The 17,793-nt window shown below is 40.1% G+C and overlaps 1 protein-coding gene across 13 annotated transcripts in view; it reads left to right on the top strand.

The window, feature by feature from the left end:
• LOC121520598 (receptor-type tyrosine-protein phosphatase mu-like) overlaps positions 1 to 17,793 on the top strand; it is a 284,435-nt gene that overhangs the window by 109,611 nt on the left and 157,031 nt on the right. For all 13 annotated transcript variants that reach the window (XM_041804124.1, XM_041804128.1, XM_041804125.1 and 10 more), the window contains exons 5-7: positions 33 to 148; positions 3,507 to 3,681; positions 17,275 to 17,568. In XM_041804124.1, the coding sequence (XP_041660058.1) occupies positions 33 to 148; positions 3,507 to 3,681; positions 17,275 to 17,568 (585 nt within the window). The remainder of the gene's footprint in view (positions 1 to 32; positions 149 to 3,506; positions 3,682 to 17,274; positions 17,569 to 17,793) is intronic.

Here is a 17,793-nt window from a genome sequence, read left to right on the forward strand (position 1 = left end):
TTTTCAAACAAATATGTGCATTTCCCCCCTAGTGAACACTCCGCACTTCCTGACTATAAAGGGAGTGGAGGTCAACGCCGGACAGACTGCATCTTTTCACTGCACCGTCAATGGACGCAAAAGGGACAATTTCCGCCTCTGGCTCCAGGTAAGATCCATTTTTATCCTTTTACACACACTCCAGATCAAAGACTAGATCAGAGGGAGGAATCAGTATTAGAACCAGGCCCTCTGGAAATTGATGTGTCTTACTGAAGAGACTATTTTAAGAATATGTAATCCTCTGATCTTGAGTCAGCAGTGCCAGTGTTGTGCCACAAGGTCTGAGGAAGCTGCAGGCATATGTCTTCTTCGAATGAGAATTAGAAATGCAGCTTTTTGCCGTTTAATATAGAAGCTTCTCCCTGTAGTCGTGCTAAATATAAAAGGTCAACATCTAATTTATTGAGATGATATGGGATGGATGGACCTTTAGCAGGCATCTTTTAAAACGGGACAAATGTGAAAAATATGCTAAACAAATTTTAAATTGACAATCAATCATTATTACAAAGCAAAACACAAAACCAAAGACACAATGCTGCCTTAATAAATTTCATTATGTGGATCCAAATGGCCGTGTAAGAGGGGATGGCAGCAGCAAAGAAAAAGGACAACAAGGCACAAGTGCTCAGTTATTTTTAACATGTTTAACCCTAATTACATGGGGCTAAATGTAAACAGTCACATACAACCAGAAGCAGTAAATCGTCCTGATTGGCTAGCAGATGTCTATTAAATTACACAGCAGCAGACCTCAAACATAGCTCTGGTTAGCAGTTTAACCACAACTCTAAATCACATCTAAAGGTGCATTTGATTGTTCTTTAACAAGATGATGCATGATTCATCAGCTATTTTGGAAAGTTGGTTTCAAGGAATAAATGACTGAATGATTTGATGGTAGTACTGTGCTGTGAATAAAAATGAACCAAGCCAAAATAAAACTGGCTTACTGACACCATTGTTTGGCAAGATGAGCCCAGAAACAGAAGCAGACACTTACAGTAAGTAGAGATTTAAAAAATATTAGTAATTTAACAGGAATAAACAACCCTTATGAATTCTGCAGGTACTTGAAACACAAATGTTCAACTTAAAGGCATACAAACTATACATTTATGACCCTTCTAGGGTTGTAAGTGTATCATCACAACTTTAAAATCTGGAAGCCCAAAATCATGTCATCTTTATGGAGATGTTGTGGCAGATGTCTATTTTATGTTCAAACTTGAATAGTTGTGAATATACTGTATTTGAATTTTGAACTTTTATTGTGCCTTTGTAAAAAATGTGTATTATCCTGTCTTTTAATCTGATGAGTTAATTCTCTAATCTTGACCTTTACCCCATAAAAAAGTTTTGAATTGAATTAATGTGAATATTCAAGTATGAAAAGTATATTAGTGTATCATGCATATTCATGTGCCATCATGACTACAGGTGCAACCACCACCATCAAATATCGCACACAACATGATGGCATTAAAAATGACTCCTCTGCTCAATGGAAATTTTAAGCAAAAGTCATACTAACGAGGCTGGCGGTTCCACTTTTTGTCTGCATTTCCTCCTCATTAGGTCATAACCCTGCATTTAAAGATGCTGTGGTGGACAGAACTACTTGCTGTGCCTGTGCTTCCCAACTATCACTGTAGGCTGATAGCTCTACTACCCTTCTGGGAGCCAGCAGGAGTGCAAACTCCACATCGTAAAAGCAAATGGTACTTAAAGAGCTTAACAGCTGCACAGAACCTACACGATGTGAGCTTTGGTGAACACAGTGGAAAACATCCCACAGGGAGACAGTATAGCTTTCTTCCCAGTGTGTGACCCCCAGAAACCAACTCTGAGCTTTACAACAATTTGTAATAGTAATAGGTCATTATTTATGTGCAACCTCTTTTCATAAAAGATGGGACATGGTGTGAATGTAAAGCACTGTGCAGAACATTTAGGCATATTTGGGACAAAAATTGTGGCTTAGGTAACGCATAGATGTGGTGAATACACTACCATGAGGGCTTAATGTTGGCGGCATAGAGGATGGATTTAACCCCAGTCATGCTCTTGATGTCCTTGCATATTACCAGGGGCATGGTGGTGTAATAATCAAATAAAAAAATAAACCAATCAAATAGAAAATACACCAACGATACCCACACCTTTAGGGCAGAGTAAAGGGTGGATGTGGCAAGCAAGCATTTCCTAGGGTACAGTCAAAGTCGGTAGGTCGGTTGCCACGAGACCCTGGTCGTGCTATGGATGTGTCAAGGGCCCAAAAACCACAGATGGTCTCCAGGCGTATTACCAGGGTTGAAAAGACCCAGATTAAAGAGTTGCCATCAAGCATGACCTTGGCTGCAGAGTGGCACACATATGTGTTGACATGTGTTGAGCTTGACTCCGGTTGGACCCCCCCCCCCCCAAGCCCCAGGTTGAGACATATTTGTCCCAGTGATGAATCCTTAGCACCCTGTATGATGATTTCAAAACACTGAACCCCACATTTATTGAAACCTCTACAAAGAAAACATATCAGATGTTAAAACTGAGATTTCACTTTTTGGAAAATTATTTGCTCATTTTAATTTGATGCCAGCAAAATGTTCAAAAAAAGTTTGTGTTGATACTCCCTGTTGCATCACCTCTTCTTTTACCAACTCTGTGTAAGTATTTGGTATCTAAGGAGACCAGTTTCTGTAAGTTTAATAGAGGAATGTTCTGGAAATGAGGTTGTGTAACTCATATCAAAGCAGAGACATTCACTCGATGCTTTTTTTATGCCCTCGTGTTTGAATTCTCACCTGCTCCTCAGATTTGCAGAGTCCTGTGTGTCGGGGAGACGGGGGATTACGGTTGTTTCAGATCTCCGCAGTACGGTCTTAACCTATATAGACGCTGGCTCTGTGGATACTGTGTACTATATCCGGCACAGCTGAGCCGCACAGCAGTCTTGAATTGACCTTGTTCTGAGCAGCGAAGGTAGTGCATCTGGCAGACATAACCCTGCCGGCTCTGCTGCTAAGCACACTGTCACACATGTGATCAGTGGGAGCATGACGCCGGGTAAAGGTCCTGTGCCAGGTACTCCATCATTTTAACAAACACGTCCTCATTAGCACAGGAGCTGGAAAACAAACATTAAGTGAAGTCCCCCGATGACAGTAATGAAGAAATATTTCTAATGAACAAATGTCCCCCATCTGCCTGCTGTGAGGGGTGACAGCTGGGTAGAGCCCACTGTGTTTTTGTGCGTGTTTCAGCGTGTGCGCTCCTGTGTGATAAATGTACTCCTGCAATCAGCCACCAATGGGAATGATAGGACACAAACAAACACACACAAGAACAGACAACAAGTACACTCAACCCGAGTTTCTGAAGCACACAAGGTCAGCCCACTTTGCTTATTAAACCTCCACCTTTTTTTTAAGCTCACTTGGATGTTTTGTCTCACTTCCAAACAGGGCATCGGTGGACGGGAGGCCCCAATGAAAGCCACTAAACCTTGGAACAACCGGCGCTTCATAGGCACTTTCGACATAGAGAACACGACCAAGGGCGACTCGGGACGCTACCGCTGCATCGTCCACTCAGACAAAGGGGTTGGAGTGTCCAATTATGGAGAATTAACCATAAAACGTGAGTATTTAAAGAAACAGAAACAACACAACAAGTAGAGGTGGAAAAGTACAAAACTATTCTACTTAGGGTTGGGTATCATTTGGGTTTTTTGCAATACCACTGCTCAGTTAATATTTTATAAACTGTGCCAGCGCATAAACGGTTCATGAAGCTATACTTAAGTAAAAGAAAAGTCGCAGAGTAGATAAAAGCAATCTTGAAAGTGATTCATAGAAGGACCTTGCAAAGATGTCAATAGTACTCTAGTTTAGCTCAATGGTTAGAGCAAGTGTCCTTATACAGAGGCTGTAGTCCTCTGGGATTGATTCCCGGTCCTGTTTGGTGCCTGTCTTCCCCTTGTCCTCACTCCTGATGTTTCCTGTCCCTCTTCAGCTGTCCTATCTTAATAAAGGTAAAAAAGCCCAAAAGATCAAGATCACAAATAACATTATAATGATAAAATGATGCCATTAGAGCAAAGGATGAGTGAAGGAAATGGGTGTTACTTCTTCATGTAAGAAACTCAAACAAATTCCTACACTGGTGTTGTATCAGAAACAAACAAAAAAGTAAATGTGTCAGTCAGTGTAACTGCTACCCCGGTAGGAAAACACAGCCAGAGCACAGATAATACTGCGGACACCAAAATCATTAAAAGTCATCCATTCTCTGCTGAAATAAAGCTCACAAATCACACAAATTCCATAACCTGTTTTTTGTGCCTTTAATTGGGAGTGGCAGAGGTTGCATTTGAGTGAAAGGGTACCAAAATGAAGCATCAAAATCAAATTTTGATACTCATCCTTAATTGTACTCAAGTAAAAGTACAGTTAAATAGGTTTAAATTTACTTAAGTAGAGCTAAAATCACATACCAATAAATCTACTCAATTAAAAATATAAAGCATTTAATTTCCACCTTATTTATAGGGGTCTACAGTAGTTATGATTGTTGATGGGAGTTATCGTTATATAATAATAATAACAGGAAAAACGTGTTTCTCCCAGTGACTTACTAAAATGATGTAGCACCAACAGCTATTGTTTTGAAAGGTATGTTCTCAGTTTAGTCAAGCCATAACCTCCTGTCTCCATTTTTTATGGTTGGATTTTTTTCTCATTAATCAGTGCTATTGGTCACCCTTTACATCTGCTAGTGGGTTTGAAAAAATGTAAACCAATTAAAAGAATCATAAAGATGCTTTGAATAGAACTGAAGATTTAATCTAGTGAATTATGAATCTTGATAAATTTCACATATCAAAAGTTTGACTAGTTGGTGAAATGAGAATTTCAGCAAACTCAGGAACTAAAGAGAAATGTTACTGCTCCGACTGGGCTCTACGTCTTCTTTGGAGTATGTAAGGTTGAACAAAATGTGATCATCCCTATTACCATGCAAATACTGCTATTAAGCTGTTAAAGTTAGCTTAATTTGCTAGTGTACCTTATTGGAGACAACTTTCCCCCTGTCAAAGGTGAAGGACTGATGATATTATCCTGTTTGAGTTGAAACAGATGAAGTTTAAATATTTTCATTGCCAAATTGCTGTAATAATCAGGATAAACTTGCCATTATTATGCAAAATCCTGGTTTGAAAGAAGGTACCAGAAGTCTCTCCCACAATTTACGCAAAATATCTTGGCTAGGAATAAGCTGGATAGATTTTTTTTTTGCTGTTCTCTCCATAGAGTATACCCACTTACTTTTTAGTCTCCATACAGTGTGCCCACCTCTAAATCCCCTCTGATGCTCAGTAGTAGGACACTTTTTTCCTTTGGATGGAGAAGGAACTTGCCTTACTCTGCCTCTCTACTGGCCTTTCTTGGTGATGCCAATAGAGTTTGTTGCACTACTTTCTCTCAGCTTGCTTCCCTCATTGTAATTTAATTATATTTTTTTACATCTGGAATGAGACATTTAGTTTCATTGTGCAAATTTGAGTTTACTTAAAGCACTGACTGCTAGGTAGCTACTGGGGAGTTGTAGTGTAAAATATGGTCTTTCCTTATCGGCAATAAAAACATGATAATATGGATCCAACAAGGTTGTTCTGGTAAAGTTATACTTTAATAAACAAGTGATATGCCACAGCTGTTTTGGGATGTGATGTGGGATTCCTCTGCTCTTTCTGCTGCTGATCATTATGTGTGGCCAAAGCCAAAAACTGTCTATTTTGATGTCATTGACAGACAGCTAGAACCTCCTTGTTTGGATTTTTTTCCACAAGGTACTTGATTCTTGATGCTTTAGTTGTAATAAAGTACAATACTTTCCCCAAAATATACCTAAGTCAAGTTAATGAGCTCAAAAAAGTTCCCAAAAACACAACTCAATTCCTGTAATTGTAGTAAATTTAATTAGAAACTCTCCACCTCTGCAAAACATCCACCTCTTTCATTTTCATGACCTTTATGTGTGCAGCAAAGTCAGCAGCAGATAAACAGGATATGCAGCTGTTTGTATATGATAATGTCCTCTAAGGGGATACTAAAAATACAAGCTTTTTTATGTTGATTTGTTATCCTCAGGGCTTTAATACTTCCTCCTGTAAAGACTGCCCTTGACTGAGCACAATTTCACCTTAAAAGATCACAAAGGCAAGAGGCACCCAGGTTTACAGTAACCTCACTGATATTTCACTCCCGCAGTCATTTGATATGAATTTATGGAGTCGTCTGAAACTAAATCCTGCAAGGCCTCACTTTCCTACAGCCCTATAGCCCAGTAATGGCCTTCTATATTTCTTCACCTCAATTTTCTCCCTGTGCTCTCAATTGAATTTACTGCCCTGATTTTTTTCTTCCTGTCTTCTTTTTTTTTTTTTTTTTTTTTTTGTCTCCGAGCTTCATGTGATTGATAGGTTTAATCCTGGCTGTCCAGATCGAGGTCTGTCAATCATGTGAGAACGACCGGGCCCAGACACAGCAGAGTGAAGAGGGAGATAAAGTCTCTCTGTGCGAGAGTATCAGTGGGTTTCAGTGGTGTACTCAAAGAAAATTTACTGACACTCTGGAGGCACTCAAAACCACACTCGTGCATAAATTCAGCAACACAATCACTGGCACATCTTCGCACTTACTTGTACTCACTACCCGGCTGTATTTTTGCTGATCGCTGCCTTTAGTGTGTTACTGGATATATTTTTACACAAGACAAACCAGTTAAGTGGAAAGTGCCTTTGTCATAAATATTTAAAATGAAGTAATTTTCTAGATTTAGGCATTCATCTAATCTTGTAATGCATCCTGCTTTAAATTCTGCAGAGATTTCATACCTCGATGACTCCGACATAAGCCAGCACATCGCAGGAAGACAAGAGGCGTTTTAACGGTTATAAGTGTCACGCATAAAAAAGCTGATATCTCCTCTTATCGTACCAGTCGTAAAACAAGCGCTTAACCCTCCAAGCAACGTATCTGAGTCGTAAATCCTCCTTAAATGTGTGTTCACAGCGTCTGTGACTCGTTTTTGGAGGAGTGACCACGGAGTTATTCTGTGGATTATGAGTCTGCTACAGTCAGAGACTGGCTCCCTCTCCCTCCACCCCACCCTTCATTAGCATACACTGCCTTTTTTCTTCAACATGAGGAGACTGAATGCTTGATTATCCCAGATAATCACTTCTGCCTTTCATGCCAGTATTCAGTCAGATTTATGTGCCTGTGTGGAAGTGCGCTGCATGTATTTCCAGAGCGCCGTGCGGATTGGCCCGGTGCAGCGCCTCTCCTGTGCCCCTCTTGTGATGGCTCTCCTGTAGTGCAGCCAGTGGTTCTGAAAGGGCGATAATTACTCCCTGTCCAAGTGCCGGCTCCATTCTTGGCCTGGTTAGAATCACCTGGAGCCTGCAAAGCGCTGGCTGAGCTCATGCATTGTATTCTGGGCCACGTTATCAACTCAAGGCTGCCGAGGCGCGGCCGTGTCATGACTAATGAGGAAAGCCACCAAAAATCGAAGGCCGACCAGCCAGCCGAGCTTGTCATTTTCCTGTGGCCTCCTCTTCTCCTGATCAATTCGTTACTCACAGAAGCCCAATTAAGAGAGCACAACGTAATGAGGACCTCTTGCATCTCAGCAAGAGAGGAACAGTGGCTGTAACAAGCAAATGAAAGAAGGATTTATAAAGACTCTGCTCCAACTAATCTAACAGCAGAAGAGAGTGGCAGCTCCTATTATTCCTCTCTGCATGGTTTGCATCACACTCACTACAAGATCTGTCCTCATATGTATAAAAGGGTTATTTATGGATGTTAGAGGATAAATTGATTAATTGATGAGGAAGCCAAAGGGAAATTGACTTGCTTTTTGAAAAACCAACAGGCATTTAAACCATTTTTAAGCAAAAATGCCAAACATTTCTCAGATCCAATTCTTCAGATTTGAGTGTTTGCAGTTTTTCTGTAAAAAGCTCAAGTTAATTGAATTCATTTGCTGTTTTTAAGATTATTTTTGGGCTGTTGCGTTTATTAGATCGGAAAGGTGACAGAAAGACAGAAATATGGGGAGAGAGGAAGGGGAAAGACATGCATCAAACACAATTGGGATCCATTCTGCAACCAGGACTATAGCCTCTGTATATGGACACTGCTCTAGCAGCTAAGCTAAACCAGCACCCATTTATTTGCATGTTGCTTGTCCTTATAGCAGATGCTTTTGTCCAAAGTGACATTCATCTGGGACAGGTGTTCCTGGTGTTAAGGACCTTGCCCAAGGGACCACACTGGACACTTAAATTGACCAGACTGGGAGTTGTACCCCCTAATCTCCAGTCCAGTCTCCAGTCACAAAGTCAGCGAAGTAAACCACTAAGCCATCCTGCCCTTTTTAAACTCTTGGCCATCCATATCAGTCAGTGGCTCATGGTTTGAACATTTTTCACCTTACAATTTTTGCACACTAAATCCAAACCCCAGTTAGAAAAAAAGTTGGGACATGGTTTAATATATGAAATAAACAGAATTCAAGGTTTTGCAAATCCTTTTCAACAATATTCAACTGAATACAGCAGAAAGACACCATATTTAAGGTTAAAACTGAAAAACGTTATTGTTTTTGGGAAATATATAGACATTCTGAATTTAATATCTGCAACATGTCCCAAAAAAGTTTGGGCAGGAGCAAGAAAAGACTGCGAACATTGTAGAATGCACAAAAAACAACTGGAACTTTCAACATGTATGTAGGTTAAGAGGTGAAAGTACCATGATTGGGTTTTAAAGGAACACTCCTGAAAAGCTCAGTACTTTACAGTCAACAGTGGTGCAAGGTTCCCCACTTTGTTAAAGACTATGTGCACAGATAGTCCAACAGTTCATGAACAGTGTTCCTCAACATGCAATTGTAAGGAATTTAGAGTTTTCTAAGTCTATTCAGTGGCATAAAAGTTGAAAAGGATTGGCAGATCACTGCGGTGTGTGTTCTTAATTCACATTTTACACAGCGTCCCAACTTTTCTAGAATTGTTGTTTGTCAAAAAAATACCTTTGTTCCCTTTAATTCCTGATGAAGATAGTTATTTGCTGCAGCCTGTGACTTGGATCTCACTAAGTCTTTGTCATTCAGCATTGGCTCCGTGTTCATGCCAGTGTGAGTGTTTTTCATCACATGAGCATGAGCATGCATTTGTGCGATTGCGTTCTGGCAGGCAGGCAGGTGCTGTGGTGGAGGAGGACCCAGCTGTCGCCAGGCCGTTTGCCTGTCTGGTCAACATCATGACAACAGCTGCTCGCTGACCCCTGCGTATGGCCGCCACTGTCATCTGCGTGCTGTCACCCATCTCCAGCCAGCACCGAGCTCCCGCCTGAGCCCTCTTTTTCCAGGGCGATGCCGCCGCGTGAGGCTTACACACAGGGAATTGAGTTGTTAATATCCTAAAGTGTTCCAGCACTTGAGTGTATTTCACACCAGTAATCCGTTATTTTCAGTGCGTCTGCTGTGGCTGTTGAACAGAGGATTACTGCACCTACAGGAATTATTTCATCACCGTAAGCTGCTGTTGCTTTTGTCAAGCAGAAACTTTTCAAAGTTGAATGAAATGCTTATTGCTATAATTCATCATGCTGCTTAGTCTTATTGTTACTGAAATGGTCTCAAGTGATAAGAGCAGGAACAGGATTGAATGGCAGCAGTGGTATCCATACGTTACAGTGCTGAAGGAGCCTTTTCTTTGTAGAAATGAGAGATTTATTCAAAGTAAAACCCTAGGTGTTTTGATATAACAACTCAACAATGTCAAAGGTCAACTTCTGAGATAAAGCCATGTAACACAAGTCACTTAACGGATGCAGTTTTATAACTTGAGTTGGTGTCAGTTGTTTGAATTCTGTGATAAGCTGCCCAGTTAGTCATCTTTCAAGTTGGTCATGTTCGAGTCAGCAGCAGGAGACTCTGTCATAATCTGAGGGCCATTTGGTCCTGAGCATGACAAAGTGTTATTGTAGAGTGAATGTGTTGGCAAATGTGCCACTTGAATCTGGCAACAGCCGATATGACACTTTTCTAACATTAAGGTAGATTTTTTATAACAGTTTTCTCAAGGCTCTTAAATTAAACTTTTAAGATGTTTTTTTCCAAAGTTATTAGGTTTAATATGTTGGTAAATATTTTAATGTAAAAGATGTAAAGTGAAAAGTGAAGTTAGAAAAGGAGAAAACTAATAAAGTGAACCTCAACAATAGCTGCTCACATATTACATATAAAGCTAAAAGCTTTAATTAAAAAAAAGAGGAAGGATGAAGTTTACACTGTCTTAATCAAACCCCTTTTATTTATTTTTATAACAACACAACTACCACCTTGTATCAATATATGAGGAAATAAGTAAAAACTTCATTATATTGAACAAGTAATCTCAACTTCTCTTTTTATACCAATTCAAACCATTTATATATTTATATATTTATAAAGCCAAGCTCAGACCAGAGAGACTTTTCTGTATCCAGCCGAAATGGTTGGCAGTCCTCAAGAATTACGGCTGAAAGAACAGGGTTGGATATTGTTTGGGTTTTCTCTGATGCTGATGCTAAATCAAACCATTTGGTTTTTTACTTCTTTTAATATTTGTTAAGAGAAGTTTGTGGGATGATAAAAGCTGCCTCAGTATCTAAAAGGATTCAGATAAATATCTGCAAATTGCCAGTATAACCTTGAATAAGACAAGGAAACAGGAGAAACAAATGTATTTTAGAGGCTCAAGAAATTTCCTATATTGTCATATGCTGCATTAGAGACAAAAAAAGAAAGTAAATGTGCCCGTCAGTGTGACTGTGTCCTCGGTAGTAAAACAGGTGTTGGTTCAGACAGGAAAACAAAAGATTCATGTTCTGCTGAACTTATACACAAAGTCAATGACACATTTCTGGCCTTTCATTTGGAGTGCCAGGGTGTGACATTGGGCTGGCAGAGTACCAAAATAAGGCATCAAAATCTATGCTGTAATTTTGTCCGGTATATCAGATGTGTTGGCACTGGTACCATGTTGGTACCAGATTTCGATACTCATCCCTGTTCATAACACCTACTGGACATTTACTTTGGATAGCCATATGTTAGGGCTATCTGTTATTGCAGACTGCTTTTTTATACATATTACACATGGCCAGACCTTGGATTTGGCCTTGGAAAAATATTTTTTATTTGCCTTTGTATAAGTTTTTTAAACAAACATTTTGAAAATTGTGAGCCCTACCTTAAACACATGCAGTCAGTTTCACGATTTATGTCTATGTTTAACACCAACAACAATAAGAGCACCATTAGCTCTAAGTTAGCCCATTAGTACATTAGCTTCCTATCATAATTTAGCAGCTAACAACAAATAACATCCTTCACCACTTTTATATATATTCATTCAACACCAATAAATTTTCCCCACAAATACCTAACCAGATATCTGTCATCAAAACATCTCTTTACAATGCTGCATTTCAAATGAACATTGAGTCTTACCAGCAATTTTCCAATATTAGTCCTTATAAACTGATGATCTCAACTGTAACCTCTTCTTAAACAGCAAAATCCAACCATCGTAATTTTTATGGAGTTGTCCCAAAGAAAGACAAAAATGTCCACTGTGGATAGTTCAGTACAGTGCTCCTTATTGATGGCTTTCCAACACTGCTGCTGCTGATTAGCCAGGGCCCTCCAGCATGACCACCCAACTCTTGCCAACGGCCCTAACAAATAATTAGTGAATATTTCATTTAAGTTATTTTTAAGATTTTAATTCTGTTGTGTAGGGGCGAACACTGAAGACAGCCAAGCAGGTATGAGAAGGATAGGAATTAAAATTTACGTAGCCACTCAGCAGGCTGACCAAAGGAAGAAGCACAACAAACACAGCCATGGCAATGACGGCAAACACAAATCAAAAAGATATATGGACATCAGAAATGAAAGAGCAACTTGTTGATCTGTGGCTGCAACAGGAGTGTTCATACAACATGCCCTGTAAAACAAACCACAGTCAAATAGTTTATGATGCAGTTGCAGTTAATGTAGCAGAATGTAAATGACTAGCCACATTTAACTTGTTTACTGTAAAGTGATGTTTGACCATGCAAGATTTGGAGATTTGAGTGGTGACTCCAGACTCCAAATAGTGAGTGAATCTGTCAATGTGTGGTGTGCTGTTTTTATCGCATTATCATTTTCATCAGTTAAGATTGTAAAAATATTTCAGTGTATGCCAAGCTAAACTTTCATCAACCAGTTGGGATCAGTCCACAAAATATGTTATCATTATGCACAATCACCAAAATTCTCTATAAAGATCAATATTTGGTAATAAGACAGTTTATTTCTCATCCCCCGTTTTAATTGTATGTGCTCTGTGCTTGTCATGGGAGAAAGAATAAAGGCTAAATAAATCCCAAACTACAACAAGAAAACCACATGTCCTCTTAAATCAACTTTAGAGCAATCAAAATCAAAATTAAAGTCTATTTTTAAGGACTTTATTACATTGTCTTTATGCTGTGTTATCTCTCTGTAGATCAGTATCACAGGGTCAGCCAGTGCTGTTTTCTTTTGTTTTAATCGATGGCAGCATATTGCTGCTTAACTTAGTTAAAACCCTTTTAGGACCTAACAACAGACCATGAAAGACCATCAAAACAAGCCCATAGTTAAAGCCAGATTTTGGATTCCTTTGTGTTTCTGTCTGGCTCGGACACGCAGACCAGAGCAGAGCGTGCTAATACCAGGCGACGACCTGCTGGATTAGCTGGTTTGCTTTAGGTGATGTTTGACAGAAACACTGGAAGCCTTGGATTAGCGGGAGTTTAGGGACCTGCGACGTAGGTCACCAAGGGATAACCATCTGCTGAGGGAGAGCCAACCAATTCTCTGTAGGACACCTCGGCCTGCTCCTAATGTGCCTGGAGACTCCTTCCTCTCCATGACAACTCCACCAGAAGCAGCCAGGCGACTAATGGCATTATTCTGTTACATGTGTGTGCTCATTAAAGCTGCTCACTGCCACCTCTGGGACGTGCAACTATTGCAGTGTATGACAAAGGTGCATTCCTAAGCAATCCCTTGACTCTGGGTCACAGCTCTTTGTTGACAGTGGTGGGTTTTTTGGTTGCACCTGGAGACGGGAGTGGTCAAAGCATGAAAGACATCACTGTGGGATAGTAAAGCTTTGCTGATGGGGGGCTGGAGCAAGCAGATTTCCACTCTGAATTTTAACAGCAAATCTGAAAGGATACGACTATACTCACAGACATTTCCCTCAGATATTACTGCAACGTCCTTTGCCTAGCTGAAAAAAATAATGCAATCTGGGGAAAAAACACTCAAATGAAATCACTTGTCTGACATTTTCAGCAGCCTCATTAAACAAAAATGGCAAGGTTTAAACAAGATTAGACAAATATTGGCAACATTACAAAGAAAAGGTCAACCTCAGGGTTTACACTGAACAAAACTTTTTATATAGAAGAGATAAATTTATATTCAAGAACCTGAGATTATATTTCTGACAAATCAAAACCGACAGATTGAAGGTTCAAAGGGCCAAAAAAGATTCACATCCCAGTGTAATACTTTTCATTTGGGAGAAAAATAGTCTTCCCTTCATGAAATATTCTTTCAATGCAGTCTATAAACATCTTTCCTCATCCACATGGCCGCAGACTGCACTTTTGATTAAATATTACTGTATTTGTTTTCATTGTGCTGCTGTAATCATTTTGTGAAGGTCTGCTACTTTGACAAATTTGGACATTATCACAGCGAGTCTGGTCGACACAAAGGCTGCATCACAGATGAAGCAAACACTCCTGGCCTTGATAAATTGAAAGCATTCAGATTTTCATTTTGATAAACAGGTCTGCATTTATTTGAACACTGTTGGGGAGGAATAAAACACCAAAAAGGCAATCAGGATTGAGCAATAATTTCTCTTATTTTGATGCCCTTAGTAGGCTTCAAAATTCTCTTTTTCTTATGTTACCGTCTTTGATCGTTAAAACAAATATTACATTTTCTACTCAAAAGAAGTCTGGGCCAATTCTGATACTAAGTTTAAAAATAACAATTTAATAGGTTTGCTCGATTATAACTTTGCAAATGGATTGGACAGATTCCATGTCTGTTGTCAGGCAGATCCATCCAGCTGAGATGCTTGATCAGAGATTGACTGGACTCATTGTGTCATTTGAGGAGAAGTAGGCAGCAGCTTAAAGCATGGTGTACTTGAACTGCAAGCATGTAAACATGGCTGCCAGTGAAAAGAGTTGGATGGATGCAGGTATAGTGACAGTTTTGTCCCAACTGGATAGCATTTCTGTGTAAGAGGAGGAGTAAAGGACTGCATGTACAGTAAAGGACTCCTCAGTACGGCGCATGTCTATCACATCATGTGTTTTATTGCTCTGATTGGCTCATAATGAATGTGGCAGACAGACAGTTGTCCACTCACCCTCCAAGTTTGTTGTTGAAAGGGGATGTCTGCCTTGTTGAAAGGCAGACATCCCCAGACACCATCTGTGGGATGTTGTTCAGATGGATGTGGAACATATCTCATGCTATGGACATGTGAGACAATCTTTTTGACATGTCACCTGTCTGGTGAGAGAAAGTTGCGAACTCACCTACCTTGGCAGCATAACCCACTGATCCTCTGAATGCAAGGCTGAGATCAACCACAGACTTGGACTTGCACATGGCGAGATGTGTTCACCTAGAAAGACTGTGTGGCATTCCTGAAAGTACAAGTTTTTCGGTCCTTGGTCCTCCAGGTCTTACTATACTCTTGTGAGGCCTGGACGTTGACTGATGGCTAGAGGCGCTGACTGGACTCCTTTGTGACAACTTCTCTTTGGCACATTTTTGAGTGTTGTAGGCAAGACCGTGTATTTTTATGCTAATGTGTTCAGAAGAGTGGCGATAGGAAGGGGCACCCGGTGTCATCTTGAAGAACCTCAGTCATGTCCAGTAGCCAACTGTGGGCCAAGTTTTAGATGTTTTGACCTCATTTAAGAGAACATGTCTACTTGATGGTCTCGAGCATTAGCGCTACACTACTCACAATCCTAGGATGCCACAGGGACGTCTCTGATTGGTTAATCCCGCCTTTAAAAGTTAACTGGGTCGCAGTAGCTCAGTCTGTAAGGACTTGGGTCGCTGGTTCAAGTCCTAGTTGGCCACATCTAGACATGACCTGGTAGCTGGAGAGGTGCCAGGTCACTTCCTGAGTACTGTCGAAGTTGCCTTGAGCAAGGCACTGAACAGCTCGCTTCAACGAGAGCAGGAAGGCCATCACTCTGGCATCTCTTCATTAGTGTATGTCCATGGGGATCCTGTTTGCCCATGTGTATTTGCATGTAATTCAGCCTATGTGTATAGCATGTTCAACAACAGAGTGGAAACTGTCACTATGCACATTTTTTTTAGCACAAAATGAAAAAATTACATGCAAAAATGTCAAGATAGGTACCCAAACAGGTTAACAATGCTACCTGTATACATCGGTGGGCAGAACTAAGCAACGCATCTGTACTTGACTTGGAATTGTTTGGAGCCACAACATTACAGGGGTCAGAGAGTGGGGGGTGAAGGTTTATGCTATAGAGGGAGCTTGTGTAACTGTGTTACCATCTAGCTGATGGTAGAGAATAATCATGGACCATCACATGAATGAATGAGATGCAGCAACACAACAGCAGCTTGCAGCAGCTGTTCATGCTTCCATATGCAGGAGTCTTTTGCCTAACATCCAGGATTTCCAAGGCAACGATGAGCATCTAGTGTCTGTCACAGCAGACACAAAAACAAGAAATATGTATTTAACATAGAAGCAGCCATTTTTAAAACTAATACAGACATTTTAGGTTGAAAATTCCACATATTGTACCTTTAAAGGACCCTCTTGAAGATCTTGTAAACAAAGGTTAAATTATGTTCTGAACAGATCTTCTGTGGTTTCTTTGCATTTTCTCAAGTATTTTAAACTGTATAGTTTTAGAATGAGATTGCAGCTCATTCTCCTCTACATTTGTTTGTGAATTCTAGCAGAACTTGAACTTGATATGAAACCATCACCTGCTGATCAGATGGTTTATGTAACAGTTTGGCAGAGATTTGTACCACGCTGCTTGCATGCACATTATGTGCGAGCAGGAAAAAAACAAACGGACAAAAACAAGCGAACAGAACAGGAACCCTCTCAGAAAAACAGCTACAAAAAGGTCTGAAAATCTGCCAAGAACCTTTTACTGCACTACAGATAAGTGCAAGAGATTTGTTTATGTGAATACAAAGAATGGCGTGGTTCACAAGAACAGGATGAGTGCTGCACATCCAAAACTAGCAGCAAGGAGAGACTACATGTACCTTATCTTATACAACCTCCATTTCTGCAGCTTTTTTATTTCGTACTAATTTTTGTGCAAAAGCAGCATTGACTTGCTAACAGTTATTTTTAAGAAAATGTCAGTCAAAACAGATAGAGTTGAGACTTTTTCTCCAAAAATAATCAGTTTGCAGGTCTAAAATTGCCAGGAGTCATTTCTTTGCAGCTGAATTGTGTTATAGATTTTTATAGAATACTCTGCATAGTAAAACTTGCTTCCAAAGTGTTTTGTTAAAGGCTTTTTCAGCAACCATTTTAAGCTTTAGTTAGAATAACAGCAGCAGTTGTGAGTTGAGAGCTTAAGCCCAGCCCTGAATGAGACAAGGGAGTTGACAGCTACGGTAGGTGTCAGTTACCACGGGCTTTTCTATAGAACTCCCTTGATTAAAATCAATAAAAATCTTCAATAGGAGCAGCATCTGCCAAGGTCTGGTTGACTTCAGTCACAGTACTACTGATGATAAGAGTCCTCAATGAGCTGGCTCTATTGATTTTTTGCATACTTCTCCTTAACCACCTCTATTATTGGGAATCATAAGGATAGTCACATTTTTCAAGATGATGCTGATTTTGTTGATTGTCAAAAGAAAAAATTGATTTCGATTTTTTTTTTTTTTTTTTTTTTTTTGCTTGGTACAATCATTTCTACGTTATCATCCACACAAAAACACAGTTGTTCCCTCTATTATGAACTCTTTCTGACAAATCAAACTAAAGTTTATCTGACTTTATTCAAAAATGTTTTCTTTCCCCAGAGCCCCCAGTCCCGATTGCACCACCTCAGCTGACTGCTGTTGGCGCCACCTACCTTTGGATCCAACTGAACGCTAACTCCATCAACGGGGACGGCCCGATCATTGACAGAGAGGTGGAATACCGCACTGTGTCCGGTACCATGTACGATCTGCAGCCCGTAGACAAGACCACACATAAGATCGGCCATCTGGATCCGGACACAGAATACGAGATCAGTGTTCTGCTGACCAGACCTCTGGAGGGAGGCACGGGAGCCCCTGGACCCCCGCTGAGAGCCAGGACCAAATGTGCTGGTAAGGCCAAAAATGCCATTACCGTGAGGGCACCTCTGGGATTTCAGGCAAATGATACAATATGTTGTCTTAGTGGCTGCATAAAACGGCTCCAAACCACTTTATATACCATGGTGAAGTCTTAAATATGAGTATGGTAAAATTACATTTATTTAACTAGTCACAATCCTCACAATAACCCCTAACCAACTGATGCCTCATGCACATAGAATTTTTATTTTTTCA

This window comes from Cheilinus undulatus, linkage group 13 (genome assembly GCF_018320785.1).
Source record: "Cheilinus undulatus linkage group 13, ASM1832078v1, whole genome shotgun sequence".
Taxonomy (NCBI): domain Eukaryota; kingdom Metazoa; phylum Chordata; class Actinopteri; order Labriformes; family Labridae; genus Cheilinus; species Cheilinus undulatus.